A 24,064-nucleotide genomic window follows, 5' to 3' on the forward strand; every position below is an offset into this window, starting at 1 on the left:
TCCATTGTACACACAAACACAACTTTGGGAGATGGTCCTGACATACCCACATACACACACCCCAAGTACAAAAAGGCTGTATTCCGAGTCCTAGCTTTAACAGATAGAACACCTGTCTTCTGTCCTGAGGAATGCAGCTAGAGTCCCCATAAGTATTGTCAAAAAGTAACTCTGAAACTTGGTTTGACATATTGCCAGATCATTCAAGTTGTTACACTTTATCCCACAGATTTCAGTATCATATTCTATTTGGGCAACTATTTTTCCCTAGAAACTTTCAATGCAGGTATTACCAGCCTGCTGCCCCTAAAGCAGAAAAAAATCAAAATAGTAGAAGTTGATTTCTGTGCTATTAGTGAGATGTTTCACAGCTGAATCTTCCAAGATTTTTTTCATCAAGATATTTTTAAAAGGAAACCTGTTCTATTTTATTCCCCTCCCCCCCAAAAAAATCCAATTGTACATAGGTGAGATTGAACGATTTAGAAAACATGCCCACAGAGTTAATGAAACAAAAAGCCACAAAACGATCTTTTATCATGAAATAAAACCAGGTAAGTTTTAAAAAAAAAAAATTTTTTTTTAATAATATATGTACGGATGGCACATCCATTTAAAACATTTGAATTAATGGTTATTTTAACAATGAATGATAATATTAACAATACAAAGTAACAGTCATTGGTGCCGTGGAGACATTTCTTTGTAAAGTGCAATTTAGATACCAGTTAGCACAGGTGGCAGTCTTAACAGTAGCTAAGAAGGGTTGTTTTTTTACCCAGTCACCCCACATCATAAAATCCTAAATAGCAAAAGAAATTCAATTGCAAAGCAAGATATGATGTAACTCTTGCATACTGATCATTCCCTAAATCAATACCTAACAAGCATACTTAGAGGGACGAATAAAGGGGGGGGGGGGGCAGGAGAGATTTGAGCTTTTTTCAAGAACAGAAACTTCTCAAATGAATAGAAGTGGAATTATTCTCACATATGCATTATGGTTTTTAATTCACTGATTTTTTTGTTTGTTTCCTTTTTCTCTCTCAAATTCAGCAATCTGATTAAATATGTTGAGTAAATTCTGGGGCAGCTTTTTCCTGTCACCACTTCCCGATTGTCCTTTACCATTGAGTGTAGCTTCCTCATCTAGCTCCTTAGTTTTTGTGGCTTCTTCCTGGCTCTTATGTTCTCTTTCACTTCTAATCCAGGCCAACTCGGGCCTGTTGTCAGCATTGTATCTACTAGGCTCATTTATCCACTTGCTGGTGTATTGTTTGTAGTTTTCAGCTGATTTGGTTGAGTAATCAGACCCTGTGGGAGAGGTGGAGTACTTTGTTTGACTTGGACTGTGCTTCCGATAACGCTCCTTCCTCCCAGGTTCTTTTTCTAGTTTTCCTAAATCATTTGGCTTGTTTTTGTCATCAGCCTTTCTACAATAGGAACCTGTACTAGCTCTCCTATTAGAAGAAACTCGGTCTGACTTACCCTGTTTTTCTGGTTTGCTACTACTTGCCTGAGTTTTGGAGCTGCTGTAGAAATCTCTTGAGTCTTCAGACCTACCTCCATAAGGATCATCGTCAACAGAAGTCCTTGACAAAGAGTATTCCCTCTCTCTGTTCCTTACCTCAGGCTTTTGATAGGCTAACCTGTCACGCCTCCCCAGCAGCTTCTCCATTTCGTGCTTTTGATTAAGGAAGGAAGCGGAGGTATTGGCTGGAGGAGAGTAGCAGTCATCTTTCTTGCTAGGATGGGATGAACTCCTAGATGTGTGCTTTTTAGAGCTCTGTGAGGATTCGGACTGGTTCTGATTCCTTTTCTTGCGCTTTTTTTTATCGGAGGAAGAGGAAGAAGCAGATTCATTTGATGAAGAATCACAGGAAGAAGAGGAGGAAGAAGAGGAAGTTGACCTTTTTCGTTTCTTCTTCAACCTAGAAGTTTTAATTAACCATGAAGTATTGCCAGTAGCATCTATATTCACTAGCTCAGTGTTCTGACAAAAGCATAGGCAGAAACAGATTAAAAATGAGAAGATGGATGGGGAAGGGGGCTTGCATATTATTTGAATGAGGTTATCAGAAGCATATGTGCTGGTTTTAAGGTTTTCTGATAAGCATGTTAGGAAAACTTTTACTGTAAAGGTCCCTATTCCTACTATAGAGTATCCCCCAGCAGACCTAGGTTTCCTATCATGGACTGATACTAAATTACCACAGAGTAGGCAGATTTGAGGAAAGTCCAAGCAAACCTTCTTCCCCATCCATAACAAAACCTAGTAAGTCTAGTCCATAAGGAATGCATGATCTTGCTCAACAACTATTTATCTAGATTCTAACTAGCTATGATCCAAATGAAATGGCATAAATTATATTTGCAGTTTGTTTTTTCTCAAAAGGAACCAGTAATTAGTATCAAATGCCAGCTCATGCTAATCTTCAAAGTGTCATAATTTGGGTAATTTTCATGAGATGGCTTGGCTTATTTTAAATCTGCTTACTAAAAAACAAAATAAGCAACTTCTACATATTTACCTAAAAAGAGCCTAGAGATTCAACAATAGTGCCTAAAGATTTACTTTAAAAAGAGGGAAAATATCATTTGCTTATTCACCCTCAAAATGGAGATTCTTAGGATTTAATAGCATCACAGCTATCCAGACATGCTACCATTATCCACTTAAATTTCCTACATAATAGCAAGTCCCTACTTTACTATCTTTAGATTGACAGATGAAAATTGCAGTGGAATCTCTTAAACAGGATTAAGCACAACAAAGGTTATCCTAGTACCAAGAAATTATCCAAATAAAACATATTGTGGAAACCTAAAATATTGCATAATTGTAAGAAAACAGATTTTTAAAAGGTTGTTGTAAGATTATAATCACCAAAAATAAAACAAAAATGTTCTCAGTTCATCTAACTGAAACCTAAAACATACAAAATGGAAGTACTGTTGGCTGGGGATTTCGATTTAGGCATCCAGCCTATTCTCAGTGGGGCTGCACCCACCCTTCTTGGAGCAATAGGTTCAAAAACATGTACAAATGTTTACACAGGTGGTAGCAGTGGCCAGGAGTACCTTTTTTCCAACAGGGTAGAATTCAGAGACATAGAGACACGGGTTAGCCTGAAATATCAGTATGCAAAGGGATTTTGAGACTGAGCTAAAGAAGTCACAGCATTAGCTTTGGTAGACTTTGCCTACATCCTCAGATGTATGGGGTTCACTCCATGCATCTGAGGAAATAGACCAAGTCTAGGAAAGCTAATGCTATGACTTCTTTTGCTCAGTTAGTCTGAACGTTGCTTCAAGATCCTTTTGCATACTTTTCCTACCAGTTCTGCATGTGAATTTGGCCCTTCACTATAGAAACCTGATTAGGTTTTACTCATGTTTCTATCAGCTTGGGAAGGATTACTGTTATGCAGTGATGAACAACTGTAGTGCAGCAGAGGCAAATTTTCAACCCATGCCTCCCTCCCCAATTAGCTGCATCAACACCTAAAATAAAGCTAAAGAAGAACTAGAAGTATTGTTTGTTTTTACTTAATCTTTATTTTTGGCTGATGTTTCTTCATGGGGAGGCAACTTGGGAGACAGAGACACATTTTCATTATTTTTTGTAGTGGTTTAGGCTATTTGCAGACCATTTTTAAAAAACAAACTTGGAGACTGCAAAATGGGGATTAGGGGTTGTATACAGTTTGTACTTTCCTCACCTTTGTTATAAGATGCTTTCTGAACTGAGAGTTCAGATCAGATACTATCACACTCAACTTTACATTAGCTTCATTTGTTACCAGCTTGATTCTGGGCTCGTTTTAAAGCTTTAAAGTGATCATAGATGATAAACAAAATAGTCTTTGCCCCACTACAGAACCTTCATGTGATATAAGGTAAACATGCAGGACCATGATACAGAGTAGCCCCCCCCCCCCCCCCCCCCCAGAGATGAATGCTCACTTCCTTAGGAGTAAACAAAAGATGTTCATCATGTAGTCATCTACAGTATCTACAGTGGTGTTGTTTTTATAAACAGTCAGTGGCAAAGGAGTGAAATGGTGATTGTACTGGTGGCAGGGGCTTTCAACCTTTGCCAAGCTCCTCATGAGAATCAACCTCACCAGAACCTTTCCTCCTATTGTAAGTAATCAAGCATGGAAGGATTCAGGTCAGAACAATGATGGGGAAAAAGTTTTAAAGTACCTCCACCTAGTTTAATCTAGTTTACAGTAATTTTAGAGCCCACTTCAGTACCATTTCTATGCACTCCCAAGGGCTGACATTTCAGAGACACAGATGTTTAAGTGAGCTACTGATGGATGGCACAAGAGTCAGTCAATGGGGCTTACCAGTGTTTGAAGAAAACTATTTTAAGTCTTTTATATATTCTGAACCATGCAGGATTTTACAAGAAGCATGATGTAAGATGTTTCAGAAGCAAAAGGTCCATCAAATGTTGATTTCTCCATTTAGAAATTTAATAATCATGGTTTGAGGTTAGTGAAAATATAGACCTGAAAGCTAGTAGAATTATATGCTAATTTATGTCTCTGTTTTAAGTATGAAAGAAGGCTGCAAAGAGCATTTTTGAAAACATACCTATTGAAATAGCAAAGAGCTGCGACAATACATGTACTTCAAAAGTCAAAAAGCTAAAAAAAATTGTAGGTGGTTTTCCAAAGCATCCAGATTACAAAGACTGAATTGCACATGGTAGGTTTTGCATGGACTCAGTAAAAAAAATTGCTTTTTACTGTCCCAATCGTTTACCTGAAGTGAAAGGCTACAGCATGTTTTGCATAAACATAACCTGGAAGACACTCTACAGAAAAACTGCAATGTGCTTTTATTTAATATTTGTATCCATCACTTTCCATTTCATTTAAGGAGAACTGAAGACACCTAAGAATAGGTTACTGCAAAAATTGTTACTTATCAGACCATGTGCTGCATTTTCATGAACACTTACTTGTGGCAAATTTGTGACTAAGGTCGAAAACATACTGCAGAAATAATCCAGTTTGAGACTGCTTTATCCAGTCTCAAACTGTGTTATTTCTGCAGTGGGTTTTAGACCTGACTCACCAAAAATGCCCTGACAACCCTGCAGTACATCTGACTATGTGGCAAAGTGGACTTAAAGCATTTAAAAGCCATGATCCAGAACTAGCCTCTCATTACAAACTGACTTTAAGCTGTACTCCTCATTATTTCTGTAATAAAATATTTCAGATCACAATAAAAATACAACACCCTAGAACAAAAACAGTGAATGCCCACCATACTTACACTCAGTTAGCTTTATCACATATGTAAGTGATACTCTATGGGAGTGTTCAGTAAGAAACACAGAATGTAACAGCGGTTACCTTTTTTCTTCTTTTAAGAGCTTACGCAATTTTTCAACACTTGTTTCTATTTTCTTCTCTTTTTGCCTCTCTTCTTTTGCAGCTTGTTTCTCTCTCATTTCCAGAGATTTCTTTTTTGAATCCCAACATCAAAAATATTGCATTAACAAGCCACAGTGTTAAGCCAAGGATTTCCCCCAAATTCCATCCCCACCCCAAAATGCACATGCACACAGTTTACGCCAACCCCAAGGGTATCACATCCCAGGAGACATTCAAGATGAAATAATAATGTACAAACAGAGTGTGAAGGTGAGTAAGCAAGATATTAAGGATCATATTGCATTTTATACCGCATATGTTAAAAGAAAATAAGAGGAAGAGCCAAGAAGGGTATTGAAAGCCATAACCCAGTATAATGACATTAGCAATACAGAAGTTGGGAATGGAAGATTAAAAGGAAAAACAAAGTAATTTTTGGCCATACAGAATAATCAACCATACAAAAGGATCAAGAAAAGCACCATTTGAATTTATGCATAAAATAAGATCCAAATTAAAATATAATTGGAAGGGGCCGTGTATATACAAACCATTTGGCAATCGTACCACAGCCCAGTTTGATGCATGGTTTACACACGTAATCATATTCCAGTGGGTTGTTGGTGATAAGCAGCACCAGAGGTCAGACACAGCAGCAACAGTTCCAGTTCAGAGGAAAATGCATTGGAGAAAAACATATCATCAGTATTACAGGAGGACAGTCTGTTAGTTTCAGCTGTAACTGAAGGCATGTGCCTGTTTAGACCTTTTCACTCACTTTCTGTCGCTCACCATCATGGAGAGAGGTGCATATGCAAAGGAAGACAGTGCCCCCTGTAACTAATATGTGTCTTTTATAGACTGGTATAAAATGCTGATAAAAATAGACATGATATTTCTTTTTGCATATGTTCTCCACATGATGGAGAGGCGTCTCATGGAGGAAAAAAAGCCCAACACAAGCACGTACAAAGTGACCCTCAGTGTCTTTCAAACATGCATGCTATAAATAAACCTGTCATGTAGAAAACCTTGGTCACCAAAACTTATAAGCATGAAAACTAAGCCTGTAGGTCAAGAATCTTTTCAAATTATATTTACTTGCTGGGAAGCAGCAAATGTATGGCAGAAGAGGTAAACTGAATCTAGCTCCCTAAGGCCTAAGTAAAACATGATTTTCACTGGTCTGTATTCCACACATTGGCCCTAGTCCCAAAACAAAAGGCAAGCCTTTTCTCTGTAATATTTACTGCAGTTCTTTCGGAACAAAAACCTTTACATGCCTGCCTATGTCACAAGTTGCACTCCAATTTCTGATGCATTCACTTTGAAGCAAGTTTCATTTATTTCAATACAACTAATTTTCAAGTCAATATATTCTGGAAATTCATGTAACTGTCCACTAAACAGATGCTAACTGTAAGAGACCTCTAGAACTTATCTGATCTGGACATTTTGGAATTTTATGTTTACAATTAACCTACCTGAATGCTAAATTTCTCAACCATTCCCTGATCATTCCCTGCAGCTATTACAAAAAACAAGGCATACAATATGTGGTTTTAACAGGCACATCAATATTGCCCATAACATCATTTTCCTCAATCTACTAAGAGAAAGTAAAGAATCACCTGTATCTGCTTACGAAGTTTTAACAAGGCATCCTCAGCTTCTTGAAATGTCTCATCTATGTTTAAAGCCTTCTTGTAATAACTCTCTGCATTCAACAACTTCTCCTCCTCTTCCAACCTGGGAAATGATTTTGGAGCAAATATAAACATTAGAACTTCCACAGTAAGTCTTACATAGTTCAGGGTTAGACACTCCATGGTTAAGAACTGCTCAAATCCATTATGGATAAAACAGTGCAAACAGTATATTTTACTATGGCTGCATCTGCACTGCAGGAATAAAGTGGCACTACTTTAACTGCCATGACTCAATGCTATGGAATTCTGGGAATTGTAGTTTTGTGAGACATTTAGCATTCCCTATCAGAGAGCTCTGGTGCCACAACAAACTAAAATTCCCAGAATTCCACAGCAATAAATCATGGCAGTTAAAGTGGTATAAACTAGATTATTTCTGCAGTATGGATGCAGTCTAAAAAAAAAGTAGGGTTTATGCTTAAGAAAACGTTTTGCTCTGAAATTCATCTATTTCACCCAAAATGTAGTGCTTCACACCAAAGACCAGTCCTAAGACTGACTAGAGGACAAGGATATTTCCACAGGACTGAACTGAACCTGTTCTGGATGAGAAATACATTGTTGTTTTGGGCAGGTCCCCTGACCAGCAGTTTTGGAAGTCCTTAAGAATCACAAGAATGAGTACAATTGCAACATGTGTTCATACATATGCTCATGCACGTTTCTTCCACATAAACACTGTCAATCATAACCCTGAGGACATTCAAGCATAGCAAATTTAGCTACAAAGCTACAAAGATGCAGAGCCAAATGGTACAAGATTAGATATACAGTTGTGCTCCCAGTTAAACAACGAAGCCACAGTACATCTATCTGCATCCAATATCTTGTAAAGGCTTTAAAAATAAGTGTTAAGATGAAAGTTAGAATGTAAGATGTGACAGAATCCTACAAACCAAGCCAGGATGAAAGATAGTAGGAAAAAGAGTAGATGTCAATGAGTGTGTGGAAATTATATTTACTCACTTTCCTGGAAGGTCAACATGAGTAAAAGGAAGAGCAGGGACATTTTAATTCCAATTCTGGGAAGGCAGCCAGAACGTTTTAGTCAAGAGAAGTATCATTTTCTCTATGTTTCTTTTGCGATTTGGCCCTATGTTAGTAATACAGACTGGAGAAAATTCCAACTCAGGACGACAGCAAGTAGGGAAGCATTAATCCTTACCTCTGGAACCTTGCACCCAACAAAATTACCTACACAAATCTGACAAAAAATTACCAACAGAAGCTTTCTTTTCATGAAGCTAGCTGCTGTCCTAGCAAGACATTTAACATAGCTAGAAAGAATGAGCAACACAAGGCATAACTTACTGGCCTCCTCGTTCAACAAGTGTTTGACAGAGGTATTTTCTGGCATTTCTGTGTGTTGGACAGTTTTCTAATGCAACTTCAAAATCATCAATTGCTTTATTTAAGCTTCCCTTTGTTGCATAACTAGAAGAAAAAATATTAGTACAAATATTTTACATTTGTATAGGAAATAAATTTAAAATGCTGTTTTCCAGCTACAAATGAGGCAGACACTTACAGTGCTCCACGGGCTACTAAGGCTTCAACATTCTGTGCATCTATTTCCAATGCTTTGTTGTATTCATTCATGGCATCCACATGGCGGCCCTCTTTGAAATAATCAACACCAATCTTTACACTAAAAAGAAAAATAATCCAATAAGGAATATTAAAATCCCTGCACGTCACTCAATAACATCTTAGTACTTCCACTTAAAATCCACATGAAAGGTGCAGACACACAAAACCATTACATTATAGAGTGTCATTACAAGTTATGTCTAACCTATTTATTAATACATGGATTTTCTCCAGAATGATTTAAAAGTCAGAGAATTCAAAGGGATAAAGGAATTCACCAAGTTACACCAAGATACAAAGGAACTAATCTTTTAGGTTTTAACTATACTTTTCATCATTTCTTTCTGGCAAACAAAAGGAACATTCAACACTTTCATGCAAATGTAAGCAAATGGTTAATGTTCTACTAGAAGGCTCATCCTATTTAACATAGGTAAATGGGAAAACTAGTAGAGAAACTTCTGTATTTTGAAGCTTATCACAAACAAGGTGCTTTATGGAATATTTGCCTGTCCACATTAAAAAACATTTTTGCTTTGTACTTGATTAATTCACAAGAGTAACTGACTCAGCAAATTGTGGGTGATGTCAATTCCAAACATCATCCTTCCTTATTTCAAACAGTCTGAATAAATTCAGAATGCATTTGCCTTGAAGCAAAGTGGCAGCTCTTCCTAGTGTTACATAAAACAAAACAGCTGGTAATAAAAATGAAATACTGTGTACCATTTTAAGGCCCATGAGGCAGATTGTCTCTTCCGCAATGCAACAGCAAAATCCTCTTCATTGAAATTTTTGCTTTGGGAAAAAACTCAAATATTTTAATGTAAATCAAGGAGACAGTACATCTTTACAACTTAAATAGATACATTTGACATTCAGGTCATTACTAACACTGGAAGTAATACAGTCTGTCTCCCCACCACCACCCGCGTGTATGGGGAAAAGAGCATATACTCAAGTCCCATAGAAAATAATGGGGCAAACGCTCATGGCAGCGTGGGTATGCGGCCCATTACTTCTGTCAGGGCTTGCCTTCCATGTAAGCTCAAAGCCACAGAAGGCAAGCCCGCCTATGAGGAGGGCTGACTGTATTTCCCATTGATTAAGGAGAGCATTACAGGCTATGCTAAAGAATTTTTAATCTGTTACTTGGTTCTCCAAAGTCTTCTCTATATGACTACCTAGCCAATTTATAGACCCATCCACACATGAAAATAACTGTATAAATTCATTGACTTGATTACACCAAAGTGATAGAATTCAAAGATATAGCCGTGTTAGTCTGCAGAATCAGTATATAGAGTAGTGGCCTACAAACTCTGCTCTTTAAGGAATTTTCGACTTCAGCTCCCAGAATCCCAGACTACTGGCCAACATGGCTGAGGCTTCTTGGAGTCCAAAATCTCTTAAAGGGCAGTTTGAAGACCACTGATGTAGAGAGATCTTGAGACTAACTGAAATAAAGAAGCTGACAGCATGAGCTTTTGTAGACTTCAGTCTACTTCCTCACTACAGTCACCCCTCTATTTTTGTGGACTTCGAATCCGTGTCCCTCGCCCGTTTGAATGCAACAAATGGAGGGGGACAAAATGGGGTGTGCACCGCCATTCAAGACAATGGGATTTGAATACAAGTGGTTTTATGTTTTTGCACCGGGGGGGGGGGTCCGAAACTAATTCCCCTGCAAAAATGAAGGGGCTACTGTATATGCATCTGAGCAAGTACAGTGAAATATACGAAAGCTCATGCTGCCATCTTTATTTCAGTTAGTCTCAAAGGTGTTACAAGACCTCCCTACATATAGCTTACATAAAGTCAGTTTAAACCTGGTGCTTTCACTGCAAGCCAGAAGGCTGCACAGCTGCAACAAAATTGCTTTGTTTCTGAGGCAGTTTAAAAAGTGATCAAGTTCAACATGCAGAGTACTTTTCCTGTACTTTTTAACTTTTTTTTTTAAAGATCATGCATTTAAACCAGGGAACCACCCCCACTGAATAGAATTGCCAAACTTTCTTGGGAAATACCTTTGTAGTCCTCTCATTAAGGATGGTGGGTTGGAATCATTCAATCCTAGTTTGCCTACCAGAAACTCAACTACTGCAGGATTTGCAAAACCCAGGGAATGATGCAAAACTTTTTCATATGTTTCCAAGCCACTTGCTGTTTCAACACTCCTCCTGAAAAAAAGAGAGGACATATAATCATGAGCCCAGTTCCACCCTGAGAGGCAACACATCTGTCCTATCATCCTTTCAATACACAACACAAAGAATACTAGGCTAAAGATGCTTTTAAAAGTTGTTAATATCTCCAACATTTTATCAAGGAACTCTACGTGCTACTGCAGAAAGCACTGACAACATGTTTAAAATGAAGCACCACAATAACTGGGAAAGAAAACTCTTTGCCTCTGAAGACAGCAATACCTCAAAATGAAATGGCCAATTTAAATGTTTATTTACTTAATCATAATTCTGATGATTTGCCTCTCTGCTGACTTCAAAGCCCCTTCATGCTGCTCCTCTTTCTTTTTTTTTTTCTTTTTTCTTTTTTTCTTTTGGCTTGGGTTGGGAATCTTTACTGCTAAACACTCCTTTAACTTCAGGCTGGCACTCCCGGGACTCCTCCAACCCCCTTTTCCTGTCTTGATACAACTTACACTTGACAAGTTAATAGGAAAGATGTGTTGTTTGGGCTCAGTGGAACAATATCAGTCAGTCAGTCAACCTTTATTAAGCATAAAAAAACAACATGCATTTACAATAAAACTTCAGGATTGTTATTAAAATTTAAGCCATAATCTTGTTGCCTCCAGCAGAAAACAATATTATTCCCTAACAGCAAAGCCATACATAGGAAAAGAGTACACAGAAAATGGTACTCCTCTGCTTCCTGCACTCACGTGTCATTTATCAGTCATACTGAAATTAAAACTTTGCCCACAAAAAGGCTCTGATGACAAGCCTGCGAACAATGAGAGTAACTAAGGAAGGTACAGAGAAGGCAAAGCAAAAAGACAAATTGTTCCAGTCTGATTCTCTTCATTGTACTCACATGCAGGACCACTACTGTTAGCCTTGGTGTAAGATATCAACAATATAAGATCAGCCAAAAGAATGGGCTTCCCTATTCATTCTCTGACCAATTTCCACATATCCATTGAGACAAGGGCTTGGAGCTGTCAACAATGGTATTAACTGAATGCTCATACAATGGCTGGGGCCACTCTGTGCATTTTCATTCAGCACAAGTACAGAAAGTATTTTACTGAGCCACAAAAGAAAGATGCAGCTCACTTCAGTTTCATACCTATAGTGCAGAGGCAAGTCTTCTGAGCTGATCACTCCTAATTTGGTACTTGCTAGGCTTGGAGAAAGAGCAGAACTGTGCAGTGAAACGGTGAGTTTCTCATGATAGCGATCAATATCCTTGATTGCAGCTATTAAAATACAAAAAGGCCAGATTTAAGCATCAGAGCATCCCTGCATATGTGCTGAATGCAAAAGTGTAGGGGCAAATTGATTAGCAAGGTAGCCAAAGACTATATTAAATGAACCTGCCTTGGATAAGGTCACCAGTTTGATAGTATGATAAAGGATCACCATGGCTGCTTTGGGAAGGCACATCTCTCAATGGACAGAGAGCCTGAAATAGAAACCAAACAGCCATGTGTTAGTATGTAACATAAGACTTTTAAACACAGCTTACATAAAACAGAAGCAAGTCATGGCCAGAATCTCACACATAATGTAAGAACTATAGGAGAGTTCAGTTCAAGGTTTTTACACCCTCAAAACAAACAGAAGAAATCAACCTTTCTTGCTAAGGCAGCAAAGCATCCTCTAGCTCACCATGTTCCAAGGCCAGAACATATTAAGGCTTTGAACTTTTCACCATCCCACAGATGCCATTCACTTTCCCTGAGTAAGCCACCCCCATTTAACATGCAAGAGGCTATCAAGAACCAAGTTATATAACAGAAAAAGTCATATCTCCTTTTCAGCAACTGACACATTAATTGTTATCAGACTTACAGTGATTTCTAAGTCTGCTATCTCTCGAACAACACCACTCCGCAGGCAGAAGAGCACCATGAAAAAACCGAATTCACGAATTGAACTAATCCTTCCAATCACTATGTCCCCACGTTCAATATCTCGAAAAAACAGCTCTCTCCTCTCTGTACTGGGAACATCCATGAACTGCTCCAAAGGTGGCATAACGGCATAAAAATCTTCAATAGAATCAAAAAAGAATAATGTTTAAATATCATATTTCAAAGAGTAGTTACATGACAACATGTCACAGTTGGATCCAGTAACACTGTTCAGCTACAAGTTATCAATCTATCTAATTAGGAAAATCTTTCAGTTTACTTTAGACCTGTCCCACTCAGGAAGAGGCATAAAAATTCTGTTATTTGGTAACCCAATTTAGGCAACTCCGCTTCATGATTTCTTTTTGGTATGGTACTCAAAATAGTTCTAAATCAGATTTTATCATCAAGGCAGGAAGTGTTTCAATGCCTAATGTTTCAGCAACTGGGGTGGATATGAAATATACTTAAAAGCCACAATTTTACTTGCCAGTGTGTGGAAATTCTGTGTAATTACTTGCTAATGAAGAAAAAGGCACTCCTGCACAGTCCCAGGCTCTGACATTCATCACTGATTTCTAGGTTTAGTTAAGAGCTTCTCCAGATTAAGCCCCCCAAATAAGCATCTGGAGCAGACATAGATCACTGTCAGGAAGTGGCACTATTATTTATTGTGCAAATGCATGCAGTGTCACATACAACTGGGAACCAAAAATCAGTTTCATCCTAGAATTTAGATCCACATTCCTCAATCCTATGTACACAGCAGCCAAGTATATAACCATTAATATTCAAAAGCATTAGTATTCAAAAACATACCTCAAAAACATGAATAATCTAGGGCAAAAAATGGCTCTTTACTGTACACTCACAATATTTAAAAGTTTTCCTGTATCAAGACAATGATTCTAAGTATCTACCCCATCCCAGGGTATAAACAGTACTGCGCCTCAAAAAGTACCCAAGGTTTAAATTCTATATCGACTTTTCTGGCTGGAAACCCCACTGAACTTAACAGAGCTAACATCTGAGCAGACTATAAGATTTACTGATTGTTGGATCACTTTAAAGAGAGATTAGACGAACTGAGGGATGATACGCTATCCATGACTACTAGTTATGATGGTTCTGATTATTATGTTTTTAAAAATGGCTTTCATGTTTATAAGTAACAATATAACATACAAAAACATAATTAAAACTTTGAAAACATGTCAAGGAACCAAAGCAGAAAATGAAAAAAAGCTCATGCTAAAAGAAAAACCAGTTAAAGATGACACATTTCTTTTTTCTCCCCTTCCCTTCCTCTTTTTTATAATGCAAATTTTTTTTAAAATAGACCGTTTTATTTGGGTAAACAAAAATGCTTCTCAAGTAGTACAGAAAACAATCACAGCATTACCACTAATTATACCAGGATCAAGAAGGTATTCGAGCTGATGCATCAAAACTGAGAAGGCACTGTCCCTTTTGATACATAATATACCTGAGGCACTTGAAGAAAAGCCTTCGTGCATGGACTTAAATATGGACAAGCTAACACAAAGAAAAATGTTCCTGAAGACACCTGGGCTCCAAACCTGGGCTTAGAAATGAATAGGTAGCTGCTATATCTCCTTCAGAATTGATCTAATGGTCGCCCTAGTCGATGATCTCCGTCTGGGCATGGACAGGGGTAGTGTGTCCCTGTTAGTGCTTTTGGACATCTCAGCAGCCTTCGATACCATTGACCATAGTATCCTTCTGGAACGCCTGAGGGAGTTAGGTATCGGGGGCACTGCGCTCCAATGGTTCCGTTCCTACCTCTCGGGTAGATTCCAGATGGTGCAGCTGGGGGACTGTTGTTCCGATAGGAGGGCGCTTACATCTGGCGTCCCTCAAGGAGCAATTTTGTCCCCCATGCTATTTAACATTTACATGAAACTGCTGGGAGAGATCATCCGGAATCACGGAGCACGGTGTTATCAGTACGCTGATGACACCCAAATATGTTTCTCTGTGTCTCCGACTGATGCAGTGACTAGGGATGGCAACTCTCCTCTAAATGCCTGTCTAGAGTCGGTAATGGGCTGGATGAGGGAAAACAGACTCAGTCTAAATCCAGAGAAAACGGAAGTACTCGTGATAGGTTCTCCAGGCCCGGGAAAGGAGATTTGTCCACCTGTCCAGAATGGGGTCACGCTCCCCCTGAAGGACTCAGTTCGCAGTCTGGGGGTGCTTCTGGATTCATCGCTCCACCTTACATCTCAGGTGGATGCGACAGTCAGGAGCACCTGCTACCAGCTTCGCCTGATACGCCAGCTGTGACCCTTCCTGGGCCGGGAGGACCTTGAAACAGTGGTGCACGCTCTGGTGACCTCTCGGTTGGATTTCTGTAATGCGCTCTACATGGGGCAACCCTTGTACCAAATCCGGAAGCTTCAACTAGTTCAGAACATGGCAGCAAGGCTAGTCACTGGATGCTCCAGGACTAGCCATATAACACCTATTTTGCAAGATCTTCACTGGCTGCCCATTCGCTTCCAGGCGCAATACAAGGTGTTGGTTATTACCTATAAAGCCCTAAATGGCTTGGGCCCAGGGTACTTGGAGGACCGCATCTCTCCATATAATCCGCCCCGCACTTTCAGGACAGTCGGAAAGCAATTATTAAGGGTTCCTAAAACAAGATATATCTCGTCCTCGCGAAGGGCATTTTCTGTCTCGGCCCCGCAGATTTGGAACTCTCTTCCCGACGAGCTCCGCTCTGTTACCTCCCTTGACCTGTTTAGGAAGAAACTTAAGACCTGTCTCTTCCAACAGGCTTTCCCCCATGTGTTTTGACATCTGTTCCCCATCATATATGCTGCTTTCCAGCTAGTTCTGTTTTTTTTGGCTATGGTTTTTATTTTCTGTGATTTTATTGTGTTTTTATTCTGGAATGTTTTTATGATGTTTATATATTGTTGTTCAAATTGTATAATGTTTTATATCCTTGTTGTAACCCTCTTTGATCTCCCTTGGAAAAGCGGGCTATAAATAAACAGTATTATTATATTATTAATATCTGCCTGGCTATACTAGGCTCTGTACTAGCAATCCCATTTTCACTAGCTAAAGCTAGTCTTTAAAGCCAGCCCCACATATAACACAGTACCATAATCTAAACAGAAAAATGGCATGGTTTCTAGTATGAGAGCTATTATGTCACTCAGTACCAGCCACCGAGGAGTGTAAGCAGGAAGTTACAATCATGTCCCTGTCTTGTTTGTAGGTTTCCTGTAGGATCTGGTTGGCTATCATGGGAGCAGAATAATAGCAATAGCAATGGCAAGTACATTTCCATAACACTTATCAGTGCACTTCAGCACTCCCTAAACAGTTTACAAAGTGTAAGCTAACTGCCTCCAACAAGCTGGGGACTCGTTTTAGCGACCTTGGAAGGATGTAAGCCTGAGTCGATAACAGACCTGGAATATCTTTCGTCTGATCCAACACAAGTCTTACATTTGGTTGTTTTTTAAAAAATGAAAACTGTGCAACATCTCAATAAACCTAACTTAAAATACCAATACCTCTCAAGTTCACTCTTCCCTTATAATTAGTAAAATCAATTAAATAAATGAATTTATATATATATATATTCGGATCTGAAAATTCCATAGCAACTTCTGAGTTTGAACTTCTACTTTTAAGCTTTGTGGGCTTCTCATATGGAAGTACTGCAAACATAATACACACATATATGTTAATGTGTTAACCATGTGTACACTGAAACATTTATGACACCTGAGGCAAGTAAGGACAAAGAAACTGGTGTGCTGAATAAAAGCCCCACCACTGTGGTATGGATGATATCCAGATTTGGTCCTGCACCAAAATCACCTTTCTAAACCCACCCTGTAAGGAGCGCGGCCCTCCAAACATGACCATTTTCATGTTGTTGGAGAATGGAGAGATAAGCAGCAAGACGCATCTGCTATTTTGTCGTAGTTGGATGTGCTGCGACAGGCATGCACAGAGACCTCTGGGATTCCTCAGAATGCCTGTGCTAATGATGTTGTTGTTGTGCACCTTCAAGCTGTTTCCAACTTATCTATCATAGGGTTTTCCTGGCAAGTATCTTCAGAGTGGGGTTACCACTGCCATCCTCTGAGGCTGAGACACTGTGATTTCCCCAAGGTTAACCAGTGGGTTAACATGGCTGAGCTGGAATATGAACCCTGATTTCCAGAATCATAGACCAGTGCTCCAACCACTCTACCACGCTGGACATATCTGCAGCACATCCAGGTACAGGAAACAGCTGGGTGTGTCTCTGTTGATCCCCTGCTCTGTGACAACAAGGAAATGGCTGTGTTTCGTGGGATGTGTTGCTTACAAAGTGGGTGGGTGAGAGTAGCATTGGGAGATGTAGATATTATGGAACTGGGTGATACATCTGCATCTCTGTGCACAGCATCTAGTCTGCTGTATTCTCTTTCAACATTTGAAAAAACTATTCCAGATAGATCTGAAAAACATTACTTATTTATCATATCTGACTAGACCATGACTGGAGGGATAGGGGAATGGAGCAAAAAACTCAAACCAAACAAAATCGGATTTCCATCTCAGTTTTTCAATTCATCCCCACTGCATTCATATCTCTTATCTCAAGTCTTGGTTATAAATAAACACACACACACACACACACACAGACATGCACACAAATAAAAGATATCTCATTAATCTTGATAAGTGTTATAACTGTATAGTCTTCGTTGTAGACATACCTTCATTTTCTTCATTTGCTTCTGCAGTTGTAGGCACACTTGTTTTCCAAGAATGAGAAAAAAGGAGATCAGCTTTTTTTGCAATGAAGTGTTGTATCTCAATATTATCAAATCCTCTCTCCTTCCTGAAACAGAAAAGAAAAGCAGCTAGGATCTCCTACAGAGACACTTTTCTGAATAACTCAACAATTTATTTAATGAATATAGCAATATGACTGATGGACAACGTATTATTTCATTAAATGCTAACTCAGAGCCCAGACAGACAGACCAAAATAAAGCTGCTTTGGGTCACTTTGGAGGTATGCTGTTGAAATTAGGACTGGAGTGTGGCTTTGGAGTGGCTTCTGGCCTCTTAGGATGCATGCATCATTTAAACAGCATACCTCCAAAGTGACCCAAAGCAGCTTCATTTTGGCCTGTCTGTATGGGCTCTCAGTTACACTTAACTCCTCTTTGCTTATATAAAGCAGCTGGTGCTTTGTAATAATGCAGTGACAAGTTGATTTAAATAATAATACCTTGATTGACCAATACATTTTGGTCTTCAAAACATATAAGCTCTTATGCAGCTTTCTGTTCAGCCTTCAGCATGTCTCTGACCGCATATACACTGCTAGACACCATAGGCGTATCCACACTGCAGAAATAAAGCAGTCTGGCCATATTTTAACTACCATGACTCTATCCTATAAAATCCTAAGATTTGTAGTTTAGCGATGCACCAGAGCTCTTTGACAGACCAGGCTGAATACCTCTACAACTATAAAGGACTGAGTCATTGCACTGTTCTTTTAAAGTGCAAGCCGCTCTGAGTCCCAACTTTGGGGAAAAGCAGATTATTGCTACTAGTAGTAGTAGTAGTTAAAATGGTGTCAAACTGCATTATTTCTGCAGTGTGGATATATCCCATACAGCTGAAACCTTTACAGTACCCATTGAATCCACTGAAGTTTAAAATGTATAGGATTCTGACAAGGGCCTATTGGATACAGCTACTCAGTGATGTTTATCACACTATATCTTATAGTGCTACTATTCCACTTTGACTGCTCTAGCTGCCTCCTGTTGCATTGTGGGATTTGCAGTTTTAAGGAGGGGTATTTAGAATTCTCAGGCAGAGAACGTCTCTGCCTGAGAATTCTAAATACCCCTCCTTAAAACTGCCAATACCAGAATGCAACAGGAGGCAGCTAGAGCAGTCAAAGTGGAATAGTAGCACTATAAGAGTATAGTGTGATAAACACCAGTATCTGAAGACATCCCAATGTACATACAAGCCCCAGTACCTCAACTGCTGCGCTGGGGTTGGCCCTACATGAAAAAGTACACCCTGCTGAAACTATGGCGGGTTACAGACCGCCCGTTTGGGGCAGGCTGCACCCGCCCCTTTCCCCAGTGTATCGGGGCCTCAGTTGTTAGACCGGCAGCCGCTGAGGCCTGACCCGCCGCTTTCCAGGCTGCGGGGAAAGGGGTGTCCTTGGGGCTTCCCCTCAGCCTGGAAAGGGGTGTCCTTGGGGCTTCAAGCCCCAAGGACACCCCGCGGCGGCGGGGAGGAGGAGAAAGGGGCCATTTGACCCCTTTCTCCTTTGGTCCACTGGGTGCAGCCGTGTGAAGGCTGCGCCCAGCGGACCAAACAAGGAAGGAGCTCCGAAATGGAGCTCCTTCCTGCTCCACACTAAGGGCACACTAAGCGCCCTGGCGCGGAGCGAGGACATCATGTCCGTGCCGCCCTGTATAGAGGCGGTGCGCTCATGACGTATCGATGGCAGCGGCCGTGCGGAACTGTTAAAATATATTTCTAAATTGTATTGAAAATGTTCAGATGTGTCAATGGTTAACTAAGGTTTAAAATGGTTCCTGTTGAAGGCCAGAAAGTCTAGGCCTGGAAGAGCAAGTCTTCAAGGACATGTGTTGAGACATAATATAAACAAATGTATTATTGTTATGGTCTTGTGTAGTATGGTGACTTCATGGGAAAGAGGTGTGTCCACTTGGTGGGTAAGTTGATCTTGTGAGAGAACAAAGACTGATGTCACATTCGAGTTTCTAGCTTGGACTCTGAAAGAGTATAGATGTAAATAGCAACAAAGTTAATAAACCCTCATTTGAGTGAAAATCTGTGTGGAAGTTACTTTGATCCTGAGTAGCTGAGAAGACTGCATCTGTTCCAGTTGGTACCAGTCCAGAACCACCGGTAACAAGAGACATCAACCATCCCAAAGATTTTTTTTCCTAACAGGAACGGCCGCCGCCATTTTGTGCGCAACGAGCGCGCACTAGGGTTAGGGGGGTGCAGAAGCACTGCCCCTTCCTAACCCTAGTACGCGCTCGTCGAGTACTTTAAGGCCCGTCTGTAACAGGCCTATGTGTGTTTACACTGACTAGAGAATCATAGACTCATAGGAATGGAAGAGACCTCAACAGCCTTCATTTCCAACCCCCTGACATGTGGGAACAATCAAAGCACCCCCAACAGATGTCCATCCAGCCTCTGTTTAAAGACCTCCAAAGAGGGAGACTCCACCACACTCTGAGGGAGAAAGAAAGTGTCACTATGCTTTTTACACAGTGTTGAATATCTACAAAGAAATGGAATGGGAAAGGTGTGTTAGTCAGTTGAAGATGTTTTTCAAGCAAAAGATCCCAGGTTCAATCCTGTCATCTCCAACTGGATCTAGACAGTCCCTCTGTCTCAAAGTTCCCAAAAGATCCTACCAGTTCTAAGTTAGACTGAACCATGACCTGATCTGGTAAAAGAAAGGACTAAAGTCTTCTGGAAGCTGCCTAAGTAACTCTTGTCCTGGGAGGGTGAATCTACGCTGGAGAAATAATGCAGTTTGACACCCTTTAAGTATGGCAGCTTCATCCTATGAAATCCTGGGATTTGAGGTTTTATGAGGGTCTTTAGTTTCTATGTCAAAGGGAATCTGTAAAATGAAGACAGTTAAAGTGATGTCAATATGCATTATTTCTAGTGTAGTTACACCCAAAGATACAGAGTGGCTTGGCTGCAGGCTCACTGTGCACTCCACACATGCTCAGAAGCACCCTTCCCTACTATCGCCACTGCATCTGGTTTGTCTTTTCTGCAAGGATTCTTGTTGTTTTTATTCCATATACATTTGTTGTTTGTTGTTAACTGCCCCTGAGTCGATGATGATTCATGGCAACCCAGCAGATGGGACTTCTCCAAGACTCCATCCTCCACTGCTCTGCTTAGGTCTTGCAAATTCAGACCCATGGCATCCCTGACTGAGTGTATCCACCCAGCCTTTGGTCTTCCTCTCTTTCTACTTCCCTGGCATTATTAACTTTCCCATGATCCATGCCTTCTCATGATGTGGCCAAAGTATGACAGCCTCAATTTGGTCATCTAGGCTTCCAGGCATAGCTCAGGCTTGCTCTGCTCAAGGACCCACTGGCTTGTCTTTTTGGCTGTCCACGGGATCCTCAGCACTCTCCCCCAGCACCACTTCTCAGATGCACTGATTTTCTTCCTGGCTGCTTCCATCACTGTCCAGCTCTCATATCCATACATTGCAATTGGGAACACAATGTCCTGGATGATTCTGACTTTAGGACTCAGTTGTATGTCTTTGCTCTTCAGTATCTTTTCCAGTTCTTTCACAGCTGCCCTTCCCATCCCTAGTTTCCTCTTATATCTTGACTGCAGTCTCCATTCTGGTCAAGGCTCCATCCTAGATATGGGAATTCTTTAGCTATTTCCATTTTCCTCGTTGTCTAGGCTGAATTTGCGCATTTCTTCTGCAGCCGCTGTTTTTGTTTTCTTTTTGTTCAGCATCAGGACCTGCCTTTGCACTTTCACCTTTGACCTTCCTTGTTAACTCTTCTGATTCCCAAATGCCTTCTGCTAATATTACTATTAATAACAACAACAACAACAGTAATTTTTTATTTACATCCTGCCTTCCCAAAAGATCAAGGCGGTTTACGAAATTGCACAAAAGCACATAATAACGCATACAAGCTAAAATCCCTTCCCTTATCCCTTAAAGAAATACAGTCATCAGGTGATCACTTAAAATCAAGTAAAGCATTAAAATAAATAAATAATAATTAAAATAAGCAGTGTGAAATTTTTTAAAAGGCAGGCATTCATATAAATATAAACATTCCCTGGGGGGGGGGATGACTGGGAGGCACAACCCCCCCAAAGCCCACCCTCCTCCTCCTCCTCCTCTTTCCAGCAGCCAAACCTCAAGCAGCAAAAATGTTGAGGGGAGTCGGGGACCCTCTGTCTGCAAAGCCAGGCCCACAAGACTTAAACCACGCCCCCCAGCCACGCCCATATCCCATAGCCACGCCCATCGTGTGAAAGGCCACGCCTCCTCCTAGGTATGAGGGTATTTAGTCCCTCTCCCGCTCACCTGGCTGTCGGCAGCGTTTCCAAAGCAGCCGCTCCTCCTGGAGGCAGGAGGCCCCGGAAGTCCGGGTTGTCGTGCTGCTCGACTCGGAGCGCAGGCAGCAGCGTCGGGCCGTGGAAGCCGAGCGCCTGCCTGAGGAGGTCCCGCTCCATTCCCTTCTCTGCCCTCGCTCGGCCGCCTGCGAGGCGGCGACAACCCCTCCCCTCACGATGTGACCCGGAAGCAGTAGCCTCTAGCCTCTTTCCTCGTCCCCCCTCCCTTCACGGAGGCGCTCCTCTTCCGCGCAGGCGCAGAAGAGGGAGTGTCTGTTAGGCGGCGCTTCTGTGGGGAAAGGGGCGGGGCTTGTTAGGGATGGGCGGGGAGTAGGCCTGGAATTCTGAGGGAAAGGTAGTCTGTCAGAGTTAGGCGCCAGAGAAGGGCTTTTAGGAAACGAGCTCTATCCCTGTCCAAAAGAGGATGCAGAAATGATAATGATAGCAATAATATGTCTCTCACAAAACCACACTTCCCAGAATTCCCTAGCACTGAGGCAGGGCAGTTAAAACGGTCTCAAACTGGGTTATATAAATAAATAAATATAATTATAATTTATTATGCATAATAATAGTAATAATAATAATTTTATATACATAATAAATTATAATCATTTATTATGGATATAATTGATTTAAATAATTTATTATTATTATAATTTATTATGGATATTATTATTAGTAGTAGTATTTCTTATATACATAATAAATTATAATTTTATTTATTTATATAATCCAGTTTGAGTCTGCTTTAACTGCCCTGCCTCAGTGCTAGGGAATTCTGGGAAATGTAGTTTTGTGAGACATTTACCCTTCTCTCAGAATACCACAATAAACTGCAGTTCCCAGGACTCCCTAGCACTGGGCCAGGGCAGTTAAAGCGGTCTCAAACTGGATTATTTCTGCAATATTCTTTGGACCTTACTTGGCATGTTTGCTGGGAAATAAGCTGCTGATGGGGGAAAAGATGCTGAATAACGACATTTAGTTATTAATTATTTTATTTCTATGACGCCTTTCTTCCAGATTGGGACAAGGCGGTTTACTGTTAAAATCAGTCAAAAGCTTTTTAAAAAATTAAGAGCAATTTAATGAGCAATCACCTCATTAAAACAGTATAAAATTATTATTATTATATATACATGTGTGTGTGTGTATGTATATATATTATATACAACAATTAAAAAAATACATACAAAGAACAAAACAGCCAAACAAAATAAATAGACAAACAAATTGTTACTTCTTTCTGCATATTTTCTCGATAATTATTACTTTTACCTTCTTCTGAAATTACTCAGATATATACACAATAAACCTGTATCCTTGTGCTTCTTTCTTATTTTTCTTTAAAAGTTGTTCTCTGGCTAACTTTTCCAAAAGACAACAAAAGAAAACCTATAATGGTTTTTCGTCATCTTAACCTCTAAGATGAGATGTTTTATGTTACAGTCTTCTCCAGCTACCTATCCAAGTTTACTAATTGAGCATCCATATATTTATATATTACCTTATTTACAAATTACCATAGCTCATCTTTTGAGCTTATGGTATGTTAACTGTCTTAGCCTACTTGCTAATTAGCTTACTTGCTGTTCACCGCTATGATCTTTGGAATAGCGGTATATAAATAAAAAAACAAAAACAAACTGTCATTTTTAAGAAGGAAAAGTAAGAAAAGAAAAAGGGAAATCAAGTAGAAAGACAGATCCTTTTACTCTTAATAACAATGATCAACTCACATTCTAATCTATGATATAAAATTATGTTGTTGTGCGCCTTGTTTGTTTCTATATGTTGCTATATTTTGGTGCTGGCCATGTGCCGTAATAATAAATTCATTCATTTCTGACATATGGAAACACTAAGGTGGAAACTACCACAGGGTTTTCTTCGTAAGTTTCTTCTCAGGGGCTTTGCCATTGCCATCCTCTGAGGCTGAGAGAGTGTGACTTGCCCAAAGTCACTGAATGGCTTCCCATGGCCAGCTGGGATTCAAACTTTGGCTTCTCAAAGTCTGCTAGTATTATGGTGTCATCTGCATATCTTACATTGTTGATATTCCTTCCTCCTGTTTTAACTCCTCCTTCTTTTGT

General features: G+C 40.0%; 1 protein-coding gene across 2 annotated transcripts; it reads right to left on the bottom strand.

The window, feature by feature from the left end:
* Window positions 1-600: 600 nt before the first annotated feature.
* Window positions 601-22,146, bottom strand: TTC14 (tetratricopeptide repeat domain 14). 2 transcript variants are annotated; one of them, XM_089508776.1, is made up of 12 exons: window positions 21,940-22,146; window positions 17,549-17,673; window positions 12,733-12,932; window positions 12,259-12,343; window positions 12,008-12,137; window positions 10,723-10,875; window positions 9,422-9,493; window positions 8,634-8,753; window positions 8,417-8,539; window positions 7,028-7,145; window positions 5,376-5,485; window positions 601-1,931 (listed from the first exon to the last, which is right to left on the bottom strand). In XM_089508776.1, exons 1-12 carry the CDS (start codon window positions 22,086-22,088, stop codon window positions 1,013-1,015), a joined length of 2,304 nt encoding a protein of 767 aa, XP_089364902.1. In that variant the 5' UTR covers window positions 22,089-22,146; the 3' UTR covers window positions 601-1,012. The 2 variants fall into 2 exon arrangements, with proteins under 2 accessions (XP_089364902.1, XP_089364903.1); XM_089508777.1 differs by lacking the exon at window positions 5,376-5,485 and having other exon boundaries at window positions 601-1,921.
* Between the last annotated feature and the right edge of the window lie 1,918 nt (window positions 22,147-24,064).

Source organism: Sceloporus occidentalis, unplaced genomic scaffold (genome assembly GCF_023333645.1).
Source record: "Sceloporus occidentalis isolate IW3139 unplaced genomic scaffold, rSceOcc1.0.p SCAF_2, whole genome shotgun sequence".
In the NCBI taxonomy this organism is placed as follows: Eukaryota; Metazoa; Chordata; class Lepidosauria; order Squamata; family Phrynosomatidae; genus Sceloporus; species Sceloporus occidentalis.